The sequence below is a fragment of the Podarcis tiliguerta genome, assembly GCF_965153285.1.
Source record: "Podarcis tiliguerta genome assembly, chromosome: 10".
NCBI lineage: Eukaryota > Metazoa > Chordata > Lepidosauria > Squamata > Lacertidae > Podarcis > Podarcis tiliguerta.
The window spans coordinates 70,968,746-70,996,511 of NC_139543.1; the positions used below are offsets into that span (position 1 = coordinate 70,968,746).

The following is a 27,766-nucleotide window of genomic DNA, read 5'->3' on the forward strand; positions in this document are numbered from 1 at the left end:
CTCCCTCGGGAGGTGGCGAACTCTCCTTCCTTGGAGGTTTTTAAGCAGCAGCTGGATGGCCACCTGTCCTGGATTCGAGAGCTGAGATTCCTGCCTTGCAGGGGGTTGGACTAGATGACCCATGGGGTCCCTTCCAATCCTACAACCGTAAAATCAATAGGGTCACACAACTCGCTTCTGCTACACCAGGCATAGGCAAACTGGGCCCTCCAGATGTTTTGGGACTACAGTTCCCATCATCCCTGACCACTGGTATTGTTAGCTAGGGATGATGGGAGTTGTAGTCCCAAAACATCTGGAGGGCTGAGTTTTCCTATGTCTGTGCTACAGGCACCTTCTGGGGAAACAACAGGCAGACTCAAGCCCAACCCTCTACGCATCTGCTCAGAAGTGCATCCCGTTCTGTCATTAAAACTACTGCATTCCTTTTTTTAAAAAAATTTATGCTTTTTAGCCTTATACAGTTCAACTTGACTTCCTTCCCTCTCTTTCTGCAGTTCCTTAAATTTATTTTTAATGTATTCTGCATATCCAAATGAATTTAATTTGCTCATTTATTTATCTATTTTAAACATATACTATAATCATAATCATAATCATAATATATTATTTATACCCCGCCCATCTGGCTGGGTTTCCCCAGCAACTCTTGGCGGCTTCCAACAGAATATTAAAATACAATAATCTGTTAAGCATTAAAAGCTTCCCTAAACACGGCTGCCTTCAGATGTCTTCTAAAAGTCTGGTAGCTGTTTTTCTCTTTGACATCTGATGGATGGGCACCAACACCGAAAAGGCCCTCTGCCTGGTTCCCTGTAGCCTCACTTCTCACAGCGAGGGAACCACCAGAAGGCCCTCGGCGCTGGACCTCAGTGTCCGGGCAGAAAGATGGAGGTGGAGACGCTTCTTCAGGTATACTGGACCGAGGCCTTATAAAACTTCAGATTATTGCATTAACCGTGTCAATGCATTTTGATGCATACTCCTGCCAGATGATTCTGTAAGTCGATATGATTGATTTTAGGTGATCCTATAAGTTAATGTTTTTGATTTTAGGACAGTTCCTTGCAATGGCTTTTATATGGCAGGTGGTTTCGGAATCAAATCATGGCCTTGATTGATTTATGCCTCTGCCACTTTATAGAACCATTGGCCAGGAGCCATCTACTGGGTCATGTTGGGACACGGCCCTTGAGGGCTGGTCAGCTGGAATGTATACTGATTTTACCTGAACTCAGCCTTTAGAACAGAGCACATAGCACTGTGGCAAAGAATGGAGGACCAGGCAATTATCAGTTTTTAGCACCTGTGGGCACTGCTCTGTTGTTCTCAGATTATGCACCTGGGCACAAGGAATAAAGGACCAGGAACAAGGAAATCACCAATGTGCATGTCGGGTGATAATTCTCAATCCATGTTCCTGGAACAGAGGCTTCATGCCAGGGCTTGTTCATTGCAGATAAATGCCACAGAACTTTACCTAAATGCCACAACTTCGCATTGAAACAGAGGGCCCTGCCCTGGCTAGGGGTGTGTCTTGATTTTGGAAGAATTAGGACAGCTTGCCCCAACCTTGTGCCCTCTGGATGGGAGGAGCAAAATATATGCTCAAAATAACAATAAAGGTAAAGGTAAAGGGACCCCTGACCACTAGGTCCAGTCGTGGCCGACTCTGGTGTTGCAGCGCTCATCTTGCTTTATTGGCCAAGGGAGCCAGTGTATAGCTTCCGGGTCATGTGGCCAGCATGACTAAACCGCTTCTGGCGAACCAGAGCAGCACACGGAAACGCCATTTACCTTCCCGCTGGAGTGGTACCTATTTATCTACTTGCACTTTGACGTGCTTTCGAACTGCTAGGTTGGCAGGAGAAGGGACTGAGCAACGGGAGCTCACCCCGTCGTGGGGAACAGAACCACCGACCTAGGCTCTGTGGTTTAACCCACAGCGCCACCCGCGTCCCAGAAAAAGGACTGCTATTCCCCCCCCCCCGCTATTTTCCCAGAAAAAGAAGTGCTGGAACTTATCGTGAATACCTCCCTCATTCTCTTAGAACAGCAATGGCGCCAACCTGAGAGTTCTAGTGCGTTCTGGCTGAAAAAAGCCCTGATGTTGATGGTTATACCATTTTAGAAGTACAGTGGTACCTTGCTTCTTGAACGTAATCTGTTCCGGAAGTCCGTTCGACTTTTAAAACGTTCAAAAACCAAGGCGTGGCTTCTGATTGGCTCAGGTGCCCCAGAAACAATAGCCGACAGTCGCATCAGACATTCGGCTTCTGAAAAATGTTTGAAAACCAGAACAGTTATTTCTGGGTTTTCGACGTTTGGGAGCCAATTTGTTTGTCAACTAAGACGTTCAAGAACCAGGATTCTACTGTACGTTTTTCCTAGAATTTCCATCGTATGGGTTTAGAGAGGATGACATCTAGACTAACACACACATACCCCAAGCTTGCAGCAATATATAGACTCAACAATGCAGCTGCCTGCATTTTTCTCTGTAGGGATTGTAGCAGGAACACCCCCCCCCGCCATCATTCAGTTTGTACAAACTTCACACACACACACACACACACACACACACACACACACACACTCACACACACACACACACACACTCACACACTACATACGCTACACTTCTGTTATAAATTCATAGAAAATCAACCATACATCAGATTTTCACTGTTCCACTTTTATTTTACTCCATGAAGGAAAGACTACAAAATGGGGAAGGTTTGATACAGGGCGCCATAATCCCTTCACCATACCAGCACATCCACAGGAGCCCTGCCCAGTTGCTATGCCAACCCTGATGATCCCAGACAGAAGACAATCAAGATCACAAAGAACTTGCATATGGGAGTGGATTCAGCACAGACTGGAACAAAGGACAATGATCAGATCTTCCCTCAGTGGGCAGGAAACTGAGATTACCTTTTGTCTTCAGAAAATGACTCATGGGGAGGGGTAGAAGGGAACCAGCCAGGTGACAGGACACTCAGGTTACCACCACAACTCCTCCCTCAACCCCTCCTTTCTGTAATGTATGCATGATGTTTCTGGGGGTGGGCTTGACCTAGAGGATGGGAATTTCAAAAGTTTTTATAAGGTCTTGCACACCATTTTTCTGTCTTTCCTCTCTCCTGCAAGTGAGGGGAACACCCTGTTGCAACAGTTCAATAAAGGCCAAGCCTACAGGCTGCTGATTTGCTCCAATTTACTCTGTCTTTACTTTTTGTCCAAGGGAGCCCTCAGATTTTTCTGGTAACAGGATGTTGACCTCAAGATGAGTTCTTGAGCTTCCAGATTTAAGAACGACGGGAGAGGAGAGGCCACTCATGCCCCACATGGGCTTCCCCACATGCATCTGGTAGACCACGAAAGAACAGGGCTGAATCACAATTTATCACTAAACTGAAAACTATGGAGGGCATTGCTTCGCTTGTAGTATTTATTTTACTTTATTTTATTTCTCCAGAAAGAGCGGGGAGAGCATCGTTTTGTAGCCTTTTTAGCCTCGGGTGAGAAGAGCTTTGCGCCCGGGAGAGGGAGATGGGAGTCAACAGACACTCAAGGAATAGTTTCAGAGAAAAAGCTTTATTTCTACCATCCGGCTGGTAGAAGGAGCAAACTCACAAACAAGCACGAGTTCACAGCCATTTACACAGAGCATATATTCCCCTTCCAGTTCCCTCCCCTTTCTCCTCCTCTTCAAGAGTCCTGCCCCATGAGTTCCCCTGAGCATGAACAGAAAGCTCCTGTCTTGGAACTCTTTTGGATTCTTCCCAGCAAAGAGAGATGAGAAGCCTTGCATTCCATCGTGTCCAAGATATGTTTCTTTTCTCTTGCTCTATTGGCACAGTTCCCAGAAAGAAAAGTGGCATGTTGAATGTACCGTATTTTTCGCCCTATAGGACGCACTGTCCCATAAGGTGCACCTATTTTTTTGGGGGGGGATTATTTCCCCCCCGGGCTTCCCCCGACCCCAGCCTCCAAACAGGCAGCTCTCTGCAAGCTGTGGGAGCCCAGCGCTGGCTCCCGCTGCTTGCTGAGAGGTCCGCGAAGCCTGGAGGCGCTGAGCTCAGCGCGCGCAAGCTTCAGCATGCAGGCAACTCTCCGCAAGCGGCGGGAGCCCAGTGCTGGGCTCCCGCTGCTTGCGGAGAGGTGCGCGAAGCCTGGAGAGCGAGAGGGGTCAGTGCGCACTGACCTCTCTCGCTCTCCAGGCTTCAGCGAAAGCCTGCATTCGCCCCATAGGACGCACACACATTTCCCCTTCATTTTTGGAGAGGAAAAAGTGCGTCCTATAGGGCGAAAAATACGGTACCTTTTGGCAAGGTCAGCTAGCCTGAGAAGCAACCTTTGTTACAACAGAGCGAAATGCTTCTGATGCTTAGCTAATGCCTTTTAGCTGCTGAGAAAATGATTTTGAAAAGCTTTGAGAAGCTTTGAGCCTGCTTTTTTTTGGGGGGGGGGGTGACTTCGGGCCTAGGTGGGGTCACCTGTCCTCACCTCCTTCAGTTTCACTTGCAGTATTTATTTTATTTTATGTCTCCAGAAAGAGCTGAGAGAGCATCGCTTCGATTGCAGTATTTATTTTATTTTATTTTGGCTTCAGAAAAAGCGGGGAGCGCCTCACTTCGCTTGCAGTATTTATTTTATTTTATTTTATTTTATTTTATTTTATTTTATTTCTCCAGAAAGAACAGGGAGAGCATCACTTCGATTGCCGATTTTATTTTATTTTAATTTTATTATTTTACTTTATTATATTTTACTTTACTTTATTTTATTATTGCTCCAGAAAGAGCAGGGAGAGCATCGCTCCGCTTGCGGTATTTATTTCATTTTAGTATTTCACTTTCTTTTCCTTTCTTCCTTCATTGCTCCAGAAAGAGCCCGGAAAAGCCCCGCCTCTCGCGCAGCAGCCCCGCCCTCCCCTCGCCACTCTCGCTGGCCTCCTTTCTCCCCTTGGGAACTACCACTCCCGTCATGCCGCGCGGCAGCAGGAAGCCCGTCCCGGAAGTGCGCCCGGGCTGCAACCGGCGCCCGGAAGCGCGGTTCCCGTGGCGCCCATGGCCGAGCAGGCGGCCCCTCCGCCGCCTCCGCCGCCGCCGGTCTACGTGCACAGCGCCGAGTACCTGGCGCGATGCGACGCCCTCTGCAAAGTCCCCGAGCGGGTGCGGGGCCCGGGGGGGAGGGGCGAAGAAGAGAGACTCGCACTAGCCAAGGCGCTAGTCCTCAGCGGGATCCTTTGGATCCTTAGTCCTCAGCGGGATCCAGCGAAGGAAGGGGGGCAGAGGGCAGTCCCGGGGGGGGGCTGGAAGGGGGGGATATGCATGGGGGGGGGGAAGAACCCACCCATCTACCCAAGGCGCTAGTCCTCAGCGGGATCCTTTGGGCTAGCAAAGGGGGGGGAGAGGGCAATCAATGAGGGAGGGGCTGGAAGGGGGGGATATGCATGGGGGGGGGACCACCCACCCATCTACCCAAGGCGCTAGTCCTCAGCGGGATCCTTTGGGCCAGCGAAGGAAGGGGGGCAGAGGGCAGTCCCGGGGGGGGGCTGGAAGGGGGGATATGCATGGGGGGGGGGGACAACCCACCCATCTACCCAAGGCACTAGTCCTCAGAGGGACCCTTTGGGCCAGCGGAGGAAGGGGGGCAGAGGGCAGTCAATGAGGGAGGGGCTGGAAGGGGAGGATATGCATGGGGGGGGGGACAATCCACCCATCTACCCAAGGCGCTAGTCCTCAGAGGGATCCTTTGGGCTAGCAAAGGGGGGGGGGGAGAGGGAAGTCAATGAGGGAGGGGCTGGAAGGGGGGGATATGCATGGTGAGGGGGGATACAAAAGGCACTAGACCTGTCAGGAGATTTGCATTACCACAATACTTTTTAAGAAGATAATAATAATAATAATAATAATAATAATAATAATAATAATAATTTATTATTTCTACCCTGCCCATCTGGGTGGCTTCCAACAGAACATTAAAATACAATAGTCTCTTAAACATTAAAAGCTTCCCTGAACAGGGCTGCCTTCAGATGCCTTCTAAAAGTCTGGTAGATGTTCTTCTCTTTGACATCTGGTGGGAGGGCGTTCCACAGGGCGGGCGCCACCACCAAGAAGGCCCTCTGCCGGATTCCCTGTAACTTGGCTTCTCGCAGTGGAAACCGCCAGAAGGTTATAAGAATAAGAATAAGAATAAGAATTTATTATTTCTACCGCACGCATCTGAGTTTCCCCAGCCACTCTGGGCGGCTTCCAACACAACATTAAAAATAGAATTCCTAAGCGAATTCCTAATCTCTTATCGATCAATAAGTATTTTTTAAAAATATTTTTTTCTGTTTTGCCATTTTTTCTTTTTCTTTCCCCCCTTCCCCCCTTTTTCTTTTTAATGGTATTATATTTATATACCTAGAGCTACAGTCATACCTCAGATTACAGACGCTTCAGGTTGCGCGTTTTTTGGTTTCAGTACTTCCGGGTTTCGGCGCTCACGCATGCGCAGACGCACTAAATCACGCTTTGCACATGCGCAGAAGCGCCGAATTGTGACCCGCGCGTGCAGACACAGCACTGCGGGTTGCGTACGTGCCTCCCGCACGGATCACATTTGCAACCCGAGCGTCCAGTGTATCTTAGATTTTTAATTAATTTTGTCATGTACAACGTAACATTTATTTCAGTCTAAGAATATCTCATGTAAAATCAACTTATCTTTCTTTAGGCTTTTCTATGGAAGTTTTGAAAATAAAATATGAAACGAAAACAAAACAAAAAATAAAAACAGAATTCCTGCATTGCAGGGGGTTGGACTAGATGGCCCCTGGGTGTCCCTTCCAGCGCTGCAGGTCTCTGATTCTGTGAGGATGGTCTGGTTTGGCTTAATTTCTCTCTCCCTCCCTTTCCCCACAGGCCAGCATGGTGCATTCCTTGATCGAATCCTACTCGCTGCTTGATCACATGAGGTAGGCGCAAGCACCACAGCTTGCCATGGGGCAGGTGGGGGTCTCTTGGCCAAAGGGGGGGGGTGTCTCTGCCAGGGGCTCCCTCAGCTTCCACCTCTTCTGGAAAGGGGCATTTTATTCCGGATTGTTTTGTTTGATGCTTTAAGGCAGGTTGCAAACCGCTCAGATTTTTTCCTGAAAAATATAAAGCGGCATAGAAATTAAATTGATGATAAAAATATTTCCTTTAGGCCATATTTCTCAGAGCTCTTGAAGAATACTTGCTAAGCAGCTGAGATCTCTTTGACTGACAACAGGGGGACGTTGCCTGGGGGGAACTTTGCTGTAGTCCAGGAGATACAGAGGGGCAGCCTCAGAGGACTTCTCTTCTGCTCCTAACCCATCCCATAGCAGCAACACCTGCTCGGTTTGAGGCTTATCCATCCTTCTTCTTGTCCCACGGTTTTCCTCCTGAGGAAACTGCTCTTTGGCGCTCAATTGGAGCAAAAAACCATCTTTGGTGCTCAATCAGAGCAAAAAACCGCTCTTTGGTTTCAATCGGAGCAAAAAACAGCTCTTCGGCGCTCAGTCGGAGCAAAAAACCACTCTTTGGCTCTTAATCAGAGCAAAAAAACGCTCTTTGGCGCTCAATCGGAGCAAACAGCAGTTAGGGTTTTAAAAAATGGATTGCCGTTTATTCCAATTTAAAGCCAAAGAGCAGGTTTTCCTTGCAGAGGAGCATGGCAAGGGAACCACGGGAAGTTTGGGCGATTCCTTGGAGCGGTTGAGGTGCTGCCTTCCATATTCTGGGTCTGCCCCACCCACCAAGTTCTTCATTTCCGTAGGATTGTCCCGCCCAAAGTAGCTTCCATGGAGGAGATGGCCGGCTTCCACACTGATGCCTACCTACAGCACCTGCAGAAAGTGAGCGAGGAAGGCGACGATGACCATCCGGAATCGGTGGGATTCGGATTAGGTGAGGAGGGGGCCATTTGGGTTTTTTTCCCTGGAGAACTCCAAGCAAGGAGCCAGGGAAGATCTGCTGCCAGGCTTTGGGTGCTGAAATCTGTCTCACAGCTGGGGCCAGATTTAGGTTTGATGAGGCCCTAACCAGGCATCCCCAACCTTCAGCCCTCCAGATGTTTTGGCCTACAACTCCCATGATCCCTAGCCAACAGGACCAGTGGTCAGGGATGATGGGAATTGTAGTCCAAAACATATGGAGGGCTGAAGGTTGGGGGATGCCTTCCCTTAATCTACTGGAGGTAATGGGGCCCTTTATATGTCCATCTGTCCTTTGGCAAAAACAATTTGTCGCTGTTTTATGTGTTGAATATATGTATATGGTAATTGATGAACCTAACAGGTATCTAAAGCCATTTGCACATCACAAAATACGTTTTTTAACAAAGTAATTGTTGAACTGAAATAAAATTAAGAAGAAGTACAGTCTTACCTCTGCTTATGTATCCCTCTGGAATAAACGATGTTACTGCAGTCACACAATCCATCCATCAGGAGCTGAACTGGGTGCCACACGGTCACAAAAACGAAACGGGAAAAAAAGAGCCACAAGAATGCAAAATACCGTATTTTTCACTCTACAAGACGCACCAGACCACAAGACGCACCTAGTTTTTGGAGGAGGAAAACAAGGGGGAAAAATATTTTGAATCTCAGAAGCCAGAACAGCAAGAGGGATTGCTGCGCAGTGAAAGCAGCAATCCCTCTTGCTGTTCTGGCTTCTGGGATAGCTGCGCAGCCTGCATTTGCTCCATAAGACGCACACACATTTCCCCTTACTTTTTAGGAGGGAAAAAGTGAGTCTTATAGAGCAAAAGATACGGTAAATAGCAAAAACAGACAGACCTCAGCATAACACTCAAAACAGAGCAAGTTCAGCATCCGAAAAAAGTTCGCAAACTAGAACACTTACTTCCAGGTTTGCAGTTTTTGGGTTCCAAGTTGTTTGAGCACCAAGGCGTTTGAGAACCAAGGTTAAATGCAATTAAAGTGAAAAATTGTCCAAATAATAAAAATATACACCTGGTGGGTCTCTGATTCTTCTATCATGCTCACCCCTTTCTCCTGCTCCCTCCAGGTTACGACTGCCCAACCTCGGAAGGGATCTTTGACTATGCGGCCGCCGTGGGAGGAGCCACCATCACAGCCGCCCAGTGTTTGGTGAATGGCGACTGCCAGGTTGCCATCAACTGGCCCGGAGGCTGGCATCACGCAAAGAAGTAAGGAAGTTGTCTCGTTGCTTCTCCCAGAGCCTTCATTGTTAGGCCTAGTCCACCTTGCCATCCGTCAGGCCTGCAGGGAGAGGAATCACAGAATCACAGGACTGTAGAGTTGGAAGGAACCCCAGTGGTCATCTATTCCAACCCGCCTGCAAGGCAGGAATCTCAAGCATCCATGACAGGTGTCCATCCAACCTCTAAATTTGACATAGATTTGGAACCTACTTGCCATTGATTCGAAATTTGATTTTCCTGCATTTGTCTGGTTTGGTTGTTTGTCGTTCTGTTCGTTTCACTTTCACGCACCTTAAACTTGATGTGAAAACTTAACAATTTTCTATTTATACTTTTCAAATTTATACATTTCATTAGTTTTACAACCCATTTAACATTTCAAAACTTGACTTCCTTTATTTTTAAACCTTCGGCGTATCCAGATTCATTTAACTTGCTCATTTGATTTATCGACTGTAAATAGATACTCTTATAAAACTGCAGGTTACTACAATAATCCTGCTAATGTAAAAACCTAATAATAATTTTTATAACTCCCACCAGCGTCCAAGGGAGGCTGTTCTGCGGTCGAACGGCTCCTACTGTCGGAAAGTTCTTCCCGATGTTGAGTCAGAATCTCAACGGAGAAAAGCAAGCTTGCTCCATCTTCCATGGGGCAGGCCCCTTGAGATACCTGAAGATGTCTATCATATTTCCTCTCAGCTAGCTAAGCAGCTCAGCGTGATGACCAAGAAGGAGGACAAGCAGTCCTAGCTGGTTAGAAACATGACAGGTCACTTCTGCGGCTGGGAATATTCCTCTTGCCTACCAGAGGGGGAGACTTGCCATCAAAAATTTTCCGTCTTCTGCTTTGTCACTATATATATTTATAATGTTTATGAGTTTTCCATTTATCGATATCTAATCACATCACTGGGACGCGGGTGGCGCTGTGGGTAAAACCTCAGTGCCTAGGACTTGCTGATCGTATGGTCGGCGGTTCGAATCCCCGCGGCGGGGTGAGCTCCTGTCGTTCGGTCCCAGCTCCTGCCCACCTCGCAGTTCGAAAGCACCCTTAAGTGCAAGTAGATAAATAGGGATCGCTTTATAGCAGGAAGGTAAACGGCGTTTCTGTGTGCTGCGCTGGTGCTGGCTCGCCAGCTGCAGCTTTGTCACGCTGGCCACTTGACCTGGAAGTGTCTTCGGACGGCGCCGGCTCACGGCCTCTTGAGCGAGATGAGCGCGCAACCCTAGAGTCGGACACGACTAGCCCATACGGGCAGGGGTACCTTTACCTTTAATCACACCACTGGGACGTGGGTGACGCTGTGGGTTAAACCACAGAGCCAAGGGCTTGCCGTTCAGAAGGTTGGAGGTTCGAATCCCCACAACGGGGTGAGCTCCCATTGCTCCGTCCCTGCTCCTGCCAACCTAGCAGTTCGAAAGCACCCTTAAATGCAAGTAGATAAATAGGTACCACTCCGGCGGGAAGGTAAACGGCGTTTCCGTGTGCTGCTCTGGTTCTCCAGCAGTGGCTTAGTCCTGCTGGCCACATGACCCGGAAGCTGTACACCGGCTCCCTCGGCTAATAAAGCGAGATGAGCGCTGCAACCCCACGACTGGACCTAATGGTCAGGGTTCCCTTTACCTTTTAATTACATCATTATTTTCCACTTTACCTCTCTAGCTCTCTAGAGCCTGTCAACTTCCTTCCCTCCCATCTCATGGCTTTCAAAATTAACCTTTATATCATAGCATTTTATGCATTTTCCAATTCTAATGACACTCGTTACAAAATGGCTCAAAATTTAAATACATATAGGAAGATAGAAAACTTCTCCTTGCAAGTCATCGGGCAACCCTGCTGGTGATGTTTAATTGCTTGCAATAATCTTTCAAATATTGTATAAATTTACTCCAGTCCTTTTGGAATATTTGATCATGCTGGTTTCGGATTTTCCCCCTCAGTTTTGCCAGTTCTGCAACGTCCATCGTCTTCACCTGCCCCTCTTCTTTCGTTGGTACTTCTTGTTGTTTTCATTTTGGGGCTAAAATAATTCACGCAACAGTTGTCACATACATAAACAGTCTTTTATCTTCCCTTGGTATCTCTTAACCCACTATACCCAGTAAAAAGACTTCAGGTTTTGTAACAAAAGTATTTTTAAACATTTCCTTTAGCTCATTATATACCATTTCCCAGAAAGCCTTTCCCTCTTTGCAAGTCCACCACATGTGGTAGAAGATACCTTCCTTTTCTTTATATTTCCAGCACTCATTGGCTCCTGTCTTGTACATTTTAGCCAGTTTAGCTGGTGTCAAATATCATCAGTACATCATTTTCATAACATTTTCTTTTGCTGCCTGCAGTAAAATTGATACCTTCCTTCCACAACCTTTCCCAGGATTTTAACTGGATATTTTATCCGAAATCTTATATCACTATAAGATTCATGTCACTATAACTTCTTCTTCCTCTCCGTGTGCCTAATTTTCCTCTACAAAATCTGCCGGAGTGGCGAAGAGTGCCACGTTCTTTGCTTGAGACCAGCTTCGTTTGACAGCTTCTGAACCTTCACATTTTACCAGTCATGTTTTATTTGCAGGGACGAAGCTTCCGGCTTCTGCTACCTGAACGACGCCGTCCTGGGCATCTTGCGGCTCCGGCAGAAATTTGGCCGCGTTCTCTATGTGGACCTAGATCTTCATCACGGGGATGGTAAGGTTCCTTCCAGCACACAGGTTGACATGGCTTGACTTGTTCCTGCTGCTTTGTTTTTTTGTGTTTTTTCTACATGGTGCTTAGAGAATAGCTTGCACCTAAATACAGTCATACCTCGGGTTAAAGACGCTTCAGGTTGAGCGTTTCCAGGTTGCGTCCCACGGCGACCCGGAAGTAACCGAACGGGTTACTTCCAGCTATTTTTCATATTTCATATTTGTATTTCTGTTCGTATATTTGTATTTGTATTTGCCAACCGGGATCAACTCCCGCCTGGAAACCAATGTCCCCACTGTGGAAGGACGTGTGGATCCAGAATTGGCCCCCACAGTCACTTACGGACTCATTGTTAAAACTGCGTTTATGGAAGACAGTCTTACTCGGCTACGAGGGATCGCCAAAGAAGGAGAAGAGGAATCAGCGTACGGGGGGAGGTTCAAAAGGTAGCTACGTGGTGCTTAGAGAATAGCTTGCACCTAAATATTAGCAAGACAAAGGAGATGGTGTTGGACCTTCGGAGGAAGCTGTGGCGATCACACAGGGCCCCCGGACGTTTCACGGTCTGTTGACCCTGTGCCACCACTGCGTTAGCTTTCTTCGCTGCCACCACCCCACTTCTCACGGGGACACACGGAGTCCAGACAGTTGTTAACATAAACAAATAATCAAGTTTATTTTTAAATGCAGGAACAAGCGTATGGTTAAAGGTAAAGGTACCCCTGCCCGTACGGGCCAGTCTTGCCAGACTCTAGGGTTGTGCGCCCATCTCACTCAAAGAGGCCAGCGCTGTCCGAAGACACTTCCGGGTCACGTGGCCAGCGTGACATCGCTGCTCTGGCGAGCCAGAGCCGCACACGGAAACGCCGTTTACCTTCCCGCTAGTAAGCGGTCCCTATTTACCTACTTGCACCCGGGAGTGCTTTCGAACTACTAGGTTGACAGGCGCTGGGACCAAACAGCGGGAGCGCACCCCGCTGCGGGGATTCGAACCGCTGACCTTTTGATCGGCAAGCCCTAGGCGCTGAGGCTTTAACCCACAGCGCCACCCGCGTCCCGCGTATGGTTACAGTTTACTATTCTCTTGTCAGTTTCCTAATCTTAGTTCCTAACAACCTCAGACTGAATTATTCCCAACTATCTATCTGACTCAACCTAACAATTCCTCTCACTCTCTTACAATACAACTCTGCCAATCCCACACCTAAGCCTCCCTCTTCCTTCTCCAACACCCAAGCCTCAACGCCCAACTGACAAACCTCAACTGACTTTCAAAACCTCCCACTCTATCACATCATACCCATTTTAACCCTTTCCTTGACCCATCCTAGGAGGCCAACGCCACAGAAGCAAGGGGAACTAGCCCCGTTGTATATCAGGGGGTGTTGTGTGGAGAGAGTCTCTTCCTTTAAATTCCTGTGAGTTTACCTTAGTGAAGACCTCACTTGGAAATTCAATACGACCCAGGTGGTTAGGAAGGCCCAGCAGAGACTCCATTTTCTCAGGGTCTTGCGAAAGAACAATGCTAAACGACAATTGATGACCTCCTTCTAGCGGTCCACAACAGAAAGTGTCCTCTCGTATTGTATCACAATGTGGCACGTTGGCTTGAAAGCCATGGACAGAAAGTCTTTACAGAGGGCGGTGAACACAGCACATGATCTCATGGGCTGTCCCCTGAGCCCGCTAGACGACATCGCAAAGGATTGTTGCCTTAGGAGAGCGAGAAAAATTCTCAGGGACAATTCACACCCCGGCCAGCAACTCTTTAATCTTCTACCCTCGGGCAGGAGATATATAAGTAATCAGCCGAACCAACAGGCTAAAAAACAGTTTCTATCCGTGGGCTGTTAGGCTGCTGAACGGAAAATAATATAGTGCAACTGATTTTGGGGTTGGTGTGTTGTGCGACAAGCACACAGAGTGCAATGAGGTTGAGTGTGTGGTGGGGCTCAGTTAATTTCAGTGTACACAGGTTGTACATTGACAATAAAGATGGTATTATTATTATTATAATTTTAAATAATATATTTTTTATTAAATTTCCATTTTAGCATTCCAATAAAAACCACAATAAAACATTCCAAATTATAATACAATAAAAAAGCCAAATATTCAATGCCGAATTATATATCTTTTGGGTGACTTCCCATGCTCTGAAGTTCGGGGAGTGATGATCTAATATCATATTGCATTTCTTAATTAGTCCAAATAAAACATTTCCGATGTTGATCCTTCATTTATTTTTAACAGTTACTGAATTGATTTAGGAAGCGAGTTTGTAGTTCCGTGTGAAATACTTTTACTTTTCTTCTTCTTTATTTTCTATTGTAATCCAAAGTCCTCAGTGACGCCACTTTCGGTTTCTGTACACAAGGGCAAATCTCGGTGTGTTACATGCAACACATACGGTATATATTACTGTTTTCTCCCCAGGTTAGGTCGTCTCTCAACTCCATTCCCAGAAATCGAAACACCAAGACCTGTTCCACACACTTCCCCTCAATAATGAGTGGCTGAATATTCAATTTACATTTCCTAAAGTCCACAATAATCTCTTGTTTTCTTTAAGTTAAGGAGTAAGTTGTTTTTCCTGCACCACTCCCCCAACTGCTCAACTTCCTTCCTATAGGCCGCCTTCCCCTCTCCAGCCGTGATTAAACCAACCACCGTTGTATCATCTGTATCATCATATTTTAATCAACTGTTGTTGTTTTTTTTGGGGGGGGGGTTGTTTTGTTTTTAATGTTTTTACTGTATTTATATTCGATGTTAGCCGCCCTGAGCCCAGTCTTGGCCGGGGAGGGCAGAGTATAAATAAAAATTTATTATTATAATATCATTGGGGGTTTTGTCCAGAGCCTTACTGAAATCAAGATACACTATGCTCCCGCAGCATTCCCCTGATCCATCAAGCTTGCGACTCTGTCAAAAAAAGCTATGAGATTGTGTTGTCTTTCAGCTTCCTTCCCTGATAAGCCCCCTGGCTATAGGGTCTCTGGCCTCCAGGACTAGACTCTGCGGCAGATGGGCAAGGAGCCTGTCACAATTATTTCACTTCTCTCTCTCTCTCTCTTTCTTTCCATCCAGGTGTAGAAGATGCCTTCATCTTCACCTCCAAAGTGATGACGGTGTCTCTGCATAAGTTCTCTCCAGGATTTTTCCCAGGCAAGTGATTATTATTTATTTCTTTTACTGTGCTTGAGTGTTGCTTCCCTTAAAGGTAAAGGGACCCCTGACCATTAGGTCCAGTTGTGGCCGACTCTGGGGTTGCGGTGCTCATCTCGCTTTCTTGGCCGAGGGAGCCGGCGTACAGCTTCCGGGTCATGTGGCCAGCAGGACTAAGCCGCTTCTGGCGAACCAGAGCAGCACACGGAAACGCTGTTTATCTTCCCGCCAGAGCGGTTCCTATTGATCTACTTGCACTTTGACGTGCTTTCAAACTGCTGGTGGGCAGGAGCAGGGACTGAGCAACGGGAGCTCACCCCGTCACAGGGATTCGAACCGCCAACCTTCTGATTGGCAAGTCCTAGGCTCTGTGGTTTAACCCACAGCGCCACCCGCGTCCCCCTTTACCTTTTTAGTTTTTTATACACCTAGTATATTTATATTTTGTGCATATAATTACACAAACAGTACCCACTGTTTATTTCCCCTGTTCTCGGTTCATATCATTCTCTGAATCCCAAGAGGCATAAGAACCTGAGAAGAAGCCGCTGGATCAGGCCAGAGAAGGCATCATCCTGCTATCATAATGGCCAACCGGAGGCCCCTCGATGGGCAGTCCGCAGGCAGCACCTGAGGTGTTGCGTTCCAAGAGGAAGGAAGGATTGGACCCTGATTAATAAAATACACATGAGGCTTGACCAGCAAGACTCTGGGGGGAGTGCCAGGAATAATCTGTCACACCCTGGCCCAGGCCCCTTTTATTAACGAAAGAACTTAGAGCACAGTGCTTGTAAGAACCAATCAGATGTCCTCTGAGCATTTCCAAAACCTACCATGTGGGTACAAAGTTGATCAAAGAAATCCTTTTAACTGCAAAGAAACTATTTCCTACTTGAGCATGCATACGTAGTTCAGAGTAAATAAAATAGGAATCAATTAGGAATGCTTTTAGCGAACCCCAGAGGCCATAAACAGGAGAGCAAGGATGGCAAGGAAAGATTGTTGTTGTTGTTTAGTCATGTCCAACTCTTTGTGACCCCATGTACCAGAGCACGCCAGGCCCTCCTGTCTTCCACTGCCTCCCGCAGTTTGGTCAAACTCATGTTGGTCTCTTCGAGAACACTGTCCCACCATCTCGTCCTCTGTCGTCCCCTTCTCCTTGTGCCCTCCATGTTTCCCAACATCAGGGTCTTTTCCAGGGAGTCTTCTCTTTTCATCAGGTAGCCAAAGTCTTGGAGCCTCAGCTTCAGGATCTGTCCTTCCAGGGAGCACTCAGGGCTGATTTCCTTCAGAATGGAGAGGTTTGATCTTCTTGCTGTCCATGGGACTCTCAAGAGTCTCCTCCAGCACCAGAACTCAAAAGCATTATCACCTCTATGTGAAACTATTTCCTGGCCCTAAGATTAGCAAAATCAAGGAGAGGTACATCAAAGCTGACTACTATCTTTATGTACTGAGGATGCCTGGTGAAGCATCTGTTCTGTGTTTTAGAATGCTTATACGTGCTTGTCATGCGTAGAGAAATGGGCAGTAGATAAAATGGGGCAGAGATGCAGAGGCTTGTGGGATTTGATCAGAAATTATTGTCAGTGACTCAAGCCCAGTCAACGCAATGCTTTCATTGCAGACACAATGGCTTGCTCCATAGTTTCATAATTCCTCGTAGCAGTCCCACCTGATCACTACACTGAGGCACAATAACATCCTTCACGGTCCTGCTTCCTGGTCCCAAGTCAGTAAAAATAACTCTCTTCTGCCTCTTGCTCAGGAACAGGAGATGTGACGGACGTGGGCCTGGGAAAGGGGCGCTACTACAGCGTCAATGTCCCCATTCAAGACGGCATCCAGGACGACAGATACTTCCAGATCTGCGAGACGTAAGAACCCAAAACCCGGTGGCCCTTTGGGAGCAAATGTTTTCGGTGGTTCTCCCACAGTTCCTGCTTTCTGTCCCACCTTGCATAACTCACACTCGGGGCTCGCTCTGTCTTCCCATCAGATTGTTCTAGCTGAGCTACTGGAATTGGCTCTGCGGCTTTTGAAACATGTCCGGGCTCCACAAGGAAGCAGGGCCGTCTTTAGCAATAATAATAATAATAATTAATCATAATAATAATTTATTTATACCCCGCCCATCTGGCTGAGTTTCCTAGTCACTCTGGGCGGTTCCCAGAGTGTTATAAACAATACAGCATTAAATATTAAAAACTTCCCTAAACAGGGCTGCCTTCAGATGTCTTTTAAAGATATGATAGCTGCTTATTTCCTTCACATCTGGTGGGAAGTCTTCGCCGTCGCTACCGCCACTTGGCAGGCTCAACATTGAGCTCTAACCCGTGTCCAGTCAGCTTCAGAATGGTGACTGGGAGCGGCCGCCGAGACCATATAACACCAGTCTTGAAAAACCACACTGGCTCCCAGGACGTTTCCAAGCACAATTCAAGGTGTTGGTGCTGACCTTGAAAGCCCTCAACGACCTCGGTCCAGGATACCTGAAGGAGCCTCCCCACCTCCATCGTTCTGCCTGGACACTGAGGTCCAGCGCCGAGGGCCTTCTGGCGGTTCCCTCGCTGCGAGAAGCCAAGTTACAGGGAACCAGGCAGAGGGCCTTCTTGGTAGTGGCGCCTGCCCTGTGGAATGCCCTCCCACCGGATGTCAAAGAGAAAAGTAACCACCAAACTTTTAGAAGACATCTGAAGGCAGCCTTGTTTAGGGAAGCTTTTAATGCTTAATAGGTTATTGTATTTTAGTGTTTTGTTGGAAGCTGCCCAGAGTGGCTGGGGAAGCCCAGCCAGATGGGCGGGGTATAAATAATAAATTATTATTATTTATATTATTAACCTCTGCAGCCACAGGCTCCCTGCCCGGCTGCTCTCCGGGTAACGGGGGTCTTCGTTCCTTTCTCTGCAGTGTCCTGAAGGAGGTCTACGCAGCGTTCAGCCCTGAGGCCGTTGTCCTACAGTTGGGGGCGGACACCATCGCTGGTGACCCCATGTGCTCCTTCAACTTGACCCCCGAAGGGGTTGGCCGGTGCCTGAAGTATGTGTTGCAGTGGAAGCGTCCGACCCTCGTCCTGGGAGGAGGTGAGTAGAGGAGGTCGGGCGAGGGCTGAGTTTTAGCACACATGAAAAACTTAAAACTAATCCTTATTTCCTGATGAATAGCCTTTGGACTACAGTCATACGTCAGATTGCAGACGCTTCAGGTTGCGTTTTTTCAGGTTATGGACCTGCCAAAACCGGGAAGTACCGGAACGGGTTACTTCTGGGTTTCAGGAATCGCACTTTGCGTGTGTACAGACGCTGCGTCCATGGTATAATGCAACTTCTCTTATTTTCCAAATTTTTTTATTTTCCAAATTTATTACAAACACAACACAAAAAACAAAACATATAGAAAAAAAACAAAAAACAAACATACATCTTCCAATCAAAGATCCAAATTAAATTCCAGTGTTAAATGACTTCCTCAAATCCTTCCTAACTGATTTTCATTAAATCTCATTTTGGCAGTTTTCCAATATCCACTTTCTAATGAAATTAACTTGTTCAAATTACTAACCTTTGTATAATGCAACTTCAGTAGAAAACTATCTTTAGAAAGGTTTTTCCTCCAAAAGCATTTTATTTTAAAAATCCAATTATTTTTTTTAAAAAATCCGATTTTTAATTTTTTTTTAAAAAAGAAATCATTGATTTTTATCCACCCTGTCCTCAAGCGACAGCAAAGGACCCAGGAGTGCCCCCAAGCTACGTGCCTGCTCCTTCAGAGGGAGTGTAACCACATCAAGGGCAGGTGATTTCCCACCCATCCAGTTTAGCATCCGTCTTACCTGCATGGAGCTTCAGTTTCTTGGCTGTCATCCGGTCCATTATCGAGTCAAGACAGCAGTCCAGCTCACCTGTCGCCTCACCTGCAGATGCAGAGGAAAGGCAGAGCCGCTCGCAACGGGCTCCTTTCCTCCACACCCCTCACGCCTCCTCTTTCTTTCTTTTTTTAATAATATTTTTAATCAGGTTTCCATTTCATGATAGTTGAATAAAAAGGTAAAGGTAAAGGTACCCCTGCCCGTACGGGCCAGTCTTGACAGACTCTAGGGTTGTGCGCTCATCTCACTCTAGAGGCCGGGGGCCAGCGCTGTCCGAAGACACTTCCGGGTCACGTGGCCAGCGTGACATCGCTGCTCTGGCGAGCCAGAGCCGCACATGGAAACGCCGTTTACCTTCCCGCTAGTAAGCGGTCCCTATTTATCTACTTGCACCTGGGAGTGCTTTCAAACTGCTAGGTTGGCAGGCGCTGGGACCGAACAGCGGGAGCGCACCCCGCCACGGGGATTCGAACCGCTGACCTTGCGATCGGCAAGCCCTAGGCGCTGAGGCTTTAACCCACAGCGCCACCTGCGTCCCTGATAGTTGAATACATCCTTGTTAATCACATTGGTTTTTTCTCATATGAGCTGGCCGACTTCCTCTCTCCCGCCTCGTGGTTTTCATAATTCCTTTCTATGTCTATGTACCTCTTCCTATTTACATTTCATTCCTTCCAATTATCACGTTTTTAATTAAATATAAAAAGGTAAGAATCCTTATCTTCTTAGCTCAACCCTGCTGATGTTGTTAATTGTTTGCAATTGTCCTTCAAATATTGTACAATTTTTTAAAATTAATAATTTGGCTGTTTTTTATTTTATTTTATTATTTTGAATTGGATTATGATTTGATGGATTTGTTAATTGGATGTTCTTATTGGAAAACTAATAAAAATGAGTAAAAATGAGTACTGCGCCCATCACCTCCTGGCAAATAGAAGGGGAAGAAATGGAGGCAGTGAGTGATTTTACTTTCTTGGGCTCCATGATCACTGCAGATGGTGACAGCAGCCACGAAATTAAAAGACGCCTGCTTCTTGGGAGAAAAGCAATGACAAACCTAGACAGCATCTTAAAAAGCAGAGACATCACCTTGCCAACAAAGGTCTGTATAGTTAAAGCCGTGGTTTTCCCAGTAGTGATGTATGGAAGCGAGAGCTGGACCATAAAGAAGGCTGATCGACAAAGAATGGATACTTTTGAATTCTGGTGCTGGAGGAGACTCTTGACTCTTGCAGACTCTTGGACTGCAAGAAGATCAAACCTCTCCATTCTTAAGGAAATCAGCCCTGAGTGCTCACTGGAAGGACAGATCCTGAAGCTGAGGCTCCAAGACTTTGGCCACCTCATGAGAAGAGAAGACTCCCTGGAAAAGACCCTGATGTTGGGAAAGATGGAGGGCACAAGGAGAAGGGGACGACAGAAGACGAGATGGTGGGACAGTGTTCTCAAAGCTACAAACATGAGTTTGACCAAACTGCGGGAGGGAGTGGAAGACAGGAGTGCCTGGCGTGCTCTGGTCCAGGGGGTCACGAAGAGTTGGACACGACTAAACGACTAAACAACAACAACAACAAAAATGATTTATTAAAAAAACAAAAACAAATATTGTACAAATTTACCCCCGGCTTTTTGGAAAGCATGATCGCACTGGTTTTGGATTTTCCCGTCAGTTTTGCCAGTTCTGCATATTCAGTCATCTTCACCTGCCAGTCTTTTGTCGTCAATAATTCCTGTTGCTTCCATTTTGGGGCTAAAAGAGTCCTTGCTGCCGTTGTTGCAAACATGAACAGTTTTTGGTCTCACTTTGAAATTTCTTCACCTACTAATATACCTAATAGAAATGCTTCTGGTTTTTTTAACAAATGTACTTTTGTACAATTTCTTTAACTCATTCTTTAACTCCTCTTTCTTCCCTTTCCGGACTTCCTGCTCCTTCGCTCCTGGAGGCAGGAGGCTACCATCTCGCCAACACGGCTCGCTGCTGGGCGTATTTGACGGCAGTCATCTTAGGAAAAACATTGCCCTCCGAGATCCCGGATCACAAGGTGAGGCCTTGGCTAGCCATTCCCTTCGCTGTGCAGAAGAACCGACCCATTTCTCTTGGGCAGAAACCCCTCCCAGCCTTTTGCTAAGGGTCCTTCTAGTAACAATAATAATATTATAATCTTATTATTTATACCCTGCCTATCTGGCTGGGTTGCCCCTGCCACTCTGGGTGGCTTCCAACAGAACATATATAAAAATAGTGAAATGTCAGGCATTGAACACTTCCCAATACAGGGCAGCTTTCAGATGGCTTCAGAATGTAACACAGCTGCTTATTTCCTTGGCATCTGATGGGAGGGCATTCCAGAACGCAGGTGCCACTACCGAGAAGGCCCTCTGGCTGTTTCGCTGTGACTTCGCTTCTCACATTAGGGGAACTGCCAGAAGGCTCTTGGAAGTGGACCTCAGTAAGAATACAGTGGTGGCTTGGTTCTCAAACTTAATCCGTTCCGGAACACCATTCAAAAACCAAAGCGTTCCAAAACCGAGGCCCGCTTTCCCATAGAAAGTAATGCAAAATGAATTAATCCGTTCCCTCCCTGCAAGAAGGGAGGTTACAGGGAAGCAGGCAGAGGGCCTTCGCAGTAGTGGTGCCTGCCCTCTGGAACGCTCCCCCAGCAGATGTCAAGGCAATAAGCAACTATTTTACTTGTAAAAGACAACTGAAGGCGGCCCTGTTTAGGGAAGTTTTTAATGTTTGATGTTGTAATGTTTTTAATACAGTGGTACCCCGCAAGACGAATGCCTCGGAAGACGAAAAACCCGCTAGACAAAAGGGTTTTTCGTTTTCTGAGGTGCTTCGCAAGACGGATTTTTCTAAGGGCTTGCTTCGCTAGACGAAACAGCCCTGCCTCTCCTGTCATGGCGACGGTCACTGCACGCACGCACGCTCGTTTCCCCGCTCCTCCGGCTCCCTCCCACCTTTCTGCTGACGGCTCCTCCGGCTCCCTCCCACCTTCCGGCCGACCTTCCGGCTGCCTCGCGCCGCTGCCCACCGCCCTCGCGCACTCCCCTCAGGAGCCGTTGCCGCCCTCCTGAGCCCCGCCGCCCTCCAGCAGCCGCGTTTCGCGGTGTCCACAAGGCGCAGGTGAGTCCAAGGACCGGCTGCGGCAGCTGCCCTGCTTCTCCCCACCCCTCCCCGCCGTGGTGCTTCGCAAGACGAAAAAACTCGCTCTACGAAAAAACTCGCGGAACGAATTAATTTCGTCTTGCGAGGCACCACTGTACTTGGTTGGAAACTGCCCAGAGTGGCTGGGAAAACCCTGCCAGATGGGCGGGGTGTAAATAAGCTGTTGTTGTTGCTGTTGTTGTTGTTTTGCTTGTGAAGTCAGAAGGTCGCATGCAACATGGGTTTACCTCCCTGGGTGCGTCTTGCCTCGCTTAGATCTGCCAGGAGTGGCTCCTTTTTCCTTCCTTCACCCTTTCCTTCCTCCTCTGGCAGTACTTCACGGAATACGGCCCCGATTACGTCTTGGAAGTTACACCAAGCTGCAGGCTGGACCGCAACGAGCCGCAGAGAATCCAAGAAATCCTGGGCTGCATTAAAGGTGAGTCCTGCCCTCCTCACCTGGGAGAAGGAGGTTGCAGGTTGCCAATGAGCCTGGCTCCCAGCAAAGGGGCGCCGTCCCCTGGCAGAGCACCTCAATTGTGCGCAGAAGGGATCAAGTCCCAGTTGTCACAGTCCAGTTCATGGGTGATCGAAGTCCTGGCTGGGGACGTCGGGACCGGGGGCAAGATGGCGGGGAGGGAGCAGGAACGGGGAGCTAGAAGCCAGGAGTCAGGAAGCCAAAAGTCCAAGGGTCAGAAGGCAAGGAGCCAGGAAGCCAAGGGTCCAAGGAGCAAGGAGTCACGAAGGCAGGGGTCCGAGGATCAAGAAGCAAGGAGTCACGAAGTCAAGAGTCCGAGGATCAAGAAGCAAGGAGTCACGAAGTCAGGGGTCCGAGGGTCAAGAAGCAAGGAGTCACGAAGTCAAGGGTCCGAGGATCAAGAAGCAAGGAGTCAAGAAGTCAAGGGTCCGAGGATCAAGGAGTCAAGAAGTCAAGGGTCCGAGGATCAAGAAGCAGGGAGACACGAAGGCAGGGGTCCGAGGGTCAAGAAGCAAGGAGTCACGAAGTCAGGGGTCCGACGATCAAGAAGCAAGGAGTCACGAAGTCAAGGGTCCGAGGATCAAGAAGCAAGGAGTCACGAAGTCAAGGGTCCGAGGGTCAAGAAGCAAGGAGTCACGAAGTCAGGGGTCCGACGATCAAGAAGCAAGGAGTCACGAAGTCAGGGGTCCGAGGGTCAAGAAGCAAGGAGTCATGAAGTCAGGGGTCCGACGATCAAGAAGCAAGGAGTCACGAAGTCAAGGGTCCGAGGATCAAGAAGCAAGGAGTCACGAAGTCAGGGGTCCGAGGGTCAAGAAGCAAGGAGTCACGAAGTCAGGGGTCTGACGATCAAGAAGCAAGGAGTCACGAAGTCAGGGGTCCGAGGGTCAAGAAGCAAGGAGTCATGAAGTCAGGGGTCCGACGATCAAGAAGCAAGGAGTCACGAAGTCAAGGGTCCGAGGATCAAGAAGCAAGGAGTCACGAAGTCAGGGGTCCGAGGGTCAAGAAGCAAGGAGTCACGAAGTCAAGGGTCCGAGGATCAAGAAGCAAGGAGTCACGAAGTCAAGGGTCCGAGGGTCAAGAAGCAAGGAGTCACGAAGTCAGGGGTCCGACGATCAAGAAGCAAGGAGTCACGAAGTCAGGGGTCCGAGGGTCAAGAAGCAAGGAGTCATGAAGTCAGGGGTCCGACGATCAAGAAGCAAGGAGTCACGAAGTCAAGGGTCCGAGGATCAAGAAGCAAGGAGTCACGAAGTCAGGGGTCCGAGGGTCAAGAAGCAAGGAGTCACGAAGTCAGGGGTCCGAGGGTCAAGAAGCAAGGAGTCATGAAGTCAGGGGTCCGAGGGTCAAGAAGCAAGGAGTCAAGAAGTCAAGGGTCCGAGGATCAAGAAGCAAGGAGTCAAGAAGTCAAGGGTCCGAGGATCAAGGAGTCAAGAAGTCAAGGGTCCGAGGATCAAGAAGCAGGGAGACACGAAGGCAGGGGTCCGAGGGTCAAGAAGCAAGGAGTCACGAAGTCAGGGGTCCGAGGGTCAAGAAGCAAGGAGTCACGAAGTCAGGGGTCTGACGATCAAGAAGCAAGGAGTCACGAAGTCAGGGGTCCGAGGGTCAAGAAGCAAGGAGTCACGAAGTCAAGGGTCCGAGGATCAAGAAGCAAGGAGTCATGAAGTCAAGGGTCCGAGGATCAAGAAGCAAGGAGTCACGAAGTCAAGGGTCCGAGGATCAAGAAGCAAGGAGTCACGAAGTCAAGGGTCCGAGGAGCAAGGAGTCACGAAGTCAGGGGTGCGAGGGTCAAGAAGCAAGGAGTCATGAAGGCCGAAGGCAGAGGTCTGAGGATCAAGGAGTTAAAGAACTAAACACAACAACACAGGGAACGTGCTGCTGTGGCAAAAAGCCGAAGGAAAATGCTGACCTTATAGCCCTTCCCGGCTCTTGCCACCTGGTGCTGTGAGTTACCAAGCAGCCTCACCTGTGCAGTTGCGCCTTGCCTCTTCAGAACAAACTTAGGAAAGCCCCAGTCCTGCGAAGCCCTACTGGTCACAGGGCCTGGCTCCTGCTCGCACTCCTGACACCAGTGTCTCCAGATGGGATTGTAGAGGTGGAAGGGGTCCCCGGGGCCATCTAGTCCATCTAGTGCAGGAATGTCAGCTAAAAAATTGCTCCAGCCCCTCCTTTAAAAAACCTCCCGCCTTTCTTCTCCAGGTAAAAGGGAGGGCTTTGCGAATGTTGCCCAGGTGGCCTCAGTGGCCCGGAGTGCCTTCCATCAGCTTCGGCTGGTGGCCCAGCTACGCCCCTATCTGGACAGGGATAGCCTAACTACTGTTGTCTAGGCTCCGGTGACTTCAAGGTTAGATCACTGCAATGCCTTAAATGCCAGGCTGCCTCTGAAGACGGTTCGGAAACTCCAGCTAGTGCAGAATTCAGCAGCCAAGTTGCTTACCCGACGGTTTCACTGATCCTGATCCGACTGCACTGGCTACTGATTAGTTTCTGGGCCCAATTTGGCTATCCCTGCCCTATCTGGACAGGGATAGCCAAATTACTGTTGTCTATGCTCTGGACCGTATAGTTAAAGCTATGGTTTTCCCAGTAGTGATGTATGGAAGTGAGAGCTGGACCATAAAGATGGCTGATTGCCGAAAAATTGATGCTTTTGAATTATGGTGCTGGAGGAGACTCTTGAGAGTCCCATGGACTGCAAGAAGATCAAACCTCTCCATTCTGAAGGAAATCAGCCCTGAGTGATCATTGGAAGGACAGATCCTGAAGCTGAGGCTCCAAGACTTTGGCCACCTCATGAGAAGAGAAGACTCCCTGGAAAAGACCCTGATGTTGGGAAAGATGGAGGGCACAAGGAGAAGGGGACGACAGAGGACGAGGTGGTGGGACAGTGTTCTCGAAGCTACCAGCATGAGTTTGACCAAACTGCGGGAGGCAGTGGAAGACAGGAGGGCCTGGCGTGCTCTGGTCCAGGGGGTCATGAAGAGTTGGACACGACTAAACGACTAAAGAACAACAACATGCTCTGGTAACCTTAAGGTTAGATTACTGCAATGCATTATACGTGGGGCTGCCTTTGAAGATGATTCGGAATCCTCAGCAGGTGCAGAATTCAGCAGCCAGGTTGTTCACTGGAGCAAGACGGTTTGAGCATATTACACCGATCCTGGTCTGGCTGCACTGACTACCGATTAGTTTCTGGGCCCAATTCAAAGTGCTGGTTTTGACATATAAAGCCTTAAATGGCTCAGGACCGCAATACCTTAAGGACCACCTCTTTCCATATGAACCTACCCAGAACCTAAGATCATCTTGTGAGGCCTGTCTTCCTGTGCCTCCTCCTTGAGAGGTCCTGAGGGTGGCAACACGAGAACGGGGCCTTCTCTGCAGTGGCTCCCCGTCTCTGGGATGCTCTCCCCCGGGAAGTTCGCCTGGTGCCTTCATTATACACCTTGAGGCGCCAGGCAAAAAGGTTCCTTTTAAACTAGGGCTTTGGTTTAATCTTATTGACATCCAACACCCTTTTAGAATGTGGCTTTATGGGGGTTATTGGGTTATTACTTTTGGTTTGATTTTATGTGTTGTGGTCTTGTTGTGAACCGCCCTGAGACCTCCGGTGGTGTATAAGTTGAATAAATAATAATAATTATAATGTTTGCAGGCAACCTGAAGAATGTGGTGTAGCAGAAGAGGACGGATCCTGTCTTCGCTCCTGCCGAAGGCCTCCTGGGAGAGCAAATTCGCTGGTTGCCCCTGCCGGATCCTTGAAGAAATCCTCTGGGGGTCTCCGGAAGCCCCCTGGCCACCAACCCATCACGGCTCCAACTCATTGCTCCCTTTTATAAAGCGGCTGGCTCTTGGTAGGAGTTCGATGGGGTTGGAGCTGGTTCCTTTTTTTTAACAGAGGGGTCATTTCCTTCCATGGCCTGGTTTGGCTGTTAGAAAAGCCTTCTCTCCCCCTCAGCTAACTAAAATGTCCTGCGCAGCCGAGGTGGGTTGTGTCTTGTTGTTGGTTGTCTGCTCTGAAAATAAAAGTGTTTGATATATTTCCTCTTTGTCCTTCCTCAGTTCTCTGCCGTTTCCCCAGTTGGCTGGGGAAATGATTTGCAGCAGCAAAAAGTCTAAGCATCTCCCGTTTCTACTCTCTTCATCCCAAAGTGAATTTTCAACTTTTAAGGAAGGCTACAGCTACATGCTTGCCTCCAACATCTAGTTTAGACCTAAGTGGTTTAGGTTTAGAATATGAATAATGCACTGATAAAAAGAGCTTGGAAAACTCTTAGGGTTTTTGCTGTTGTTGTTCTAAACATTTTGTCTCTCAAACTCTTTTGAGTCTCAAACTCCTGCCCGAAAAACCTGACTGAAATTTGTCCTCTAATTCCTGTAAGTACTAGGTCCCTGCCTGTTTGAAGGAGGCAGTGGTAAAACTACAGTGGCACCTTGGTTCTCAAACGCCTTGGTATTCAAACAACTTGGAACCCAAACACTGCAAACCCGGAAGTAAGTGTTCCGGTTTGCGAACTGTTTTCGGAAGCCGAACATCTTCCGTTTTGAGTGCCACACTTCCGTTTTGAGTGTTACACTGAGGTCTGTTTTTGCTATTTATTTTGTGTTTTTATGGTTCTTTTTGTTTTGTTTTTGTGACTGAGTGGAACCCAGTTCAGCTCCTGATTGATTGATTGTGTGACTGCAGTACATTGATTATTGCTTTCATTTTATGGATCTGGTCTCGTTCGATAGTAAAATGGTCTGAGAACCATGGTTCCACTGTATTCCTTAAGAAACCTTCCCTGGATTCAGAAAACCTAACCAACTGCTGGCCACTTGCTAATCTCCCTTTCTTGGGCAAGGTTCTGGAACAAATGTTCACAGACCAGATCCAGGCACTTTTGGAAGAAACTGGTTTTCTGGATCCATTTCAGTTGGGGTTCAGCACAGAAACTGCTTTGTTCGCCCTGTATGATGACCTCTGTCGAGAGAAAGACAAGGGAAACATGTCCCTGTTAATTCTCCTCGACTTCTCAGTGGCTTTCGATACCATCGACTGTGAAATTCTTCTGGAGTGACTCTCCAAACTAGGGTTGGGGAGAACCATGCCTGCCACATGGACCTTCTTGGGGGTGGGGGGGAGACTAGGATCTGAATGTCACAATAAACAACTATTTCAAGAATACAGAGGACATGGACGCAGAA

General features: G+C 48.0%; 1 protein-coding gene across 2 annotated transcripts; it reads left to right on the top strand.

Moving 5' to 3' along the window:
• Positions 1-5,045: 5,045 nt before the first annotated feature.
• Positions 5,046-26,619, top strand: HDAC8 (histone deacetylase 8). Of its 2 annotated transcripts, none has more exons than XM_083402344.1 (11): positions 5,046-5,180; positions 6,924-6,976; positions 7,801-7,931; positions 9,057-9,198; positions 11,799-11,911; positions 15,002-15,079; positions 16,848-16,956; positions 17,990-18,162; positions 20,897-20,995; positions 22,438-22,543; positions 26,235-26,619. In XM_083402344.1, the coding sequence occupies exons 1-10, from the start codon at positions 5,076-5,078 to the stop codon at positions 22,539-22,541; spliced, it is 1,107 nt and encodes a 368-aa protein (XP_083258470.1). In that variant the 5' UTR covers positions 5,046-5,075; the 3' UTR covers positions 22,542-22,543; positions 26,235-26,619. The 2 variants fall into 2 exon arrangements, with proteins under 2 accessions (XP_083258470.1, XP_083258469.1); XM_083402343.1 differs by having other exon boundaries at positions 20,901-20,995.
• Positions 26,620-27,766: the final 1,147 nt, after the last annotated feature.

Excerpts from the sequence above, each read along its gene's own strand:
- HDAC8 (XM_083402343.1), top strand. The coding sequence starts at position 5,076 with ATGGCCGAGCAGGCGGCCCCTCCGCCGCCTCCGCCGCCGCCGGTCTAC. Across the intron at positions 18,163-20,900 it reads GACCCTCGTCCTGGGAGGAG|GAGGCTACCATCTCGCCAAC; the intron begins GTGAGTAGAGGA and ends TCCTGGAGGCAG. Across the intron at positions 22,544-26,234 it reads AATCCTGGGCTGCATTAAAG|GCAACCTGAAGAATGTGGTG; the intron begins GTGAGTCCTGCC and ends TAATGTTTGCAG.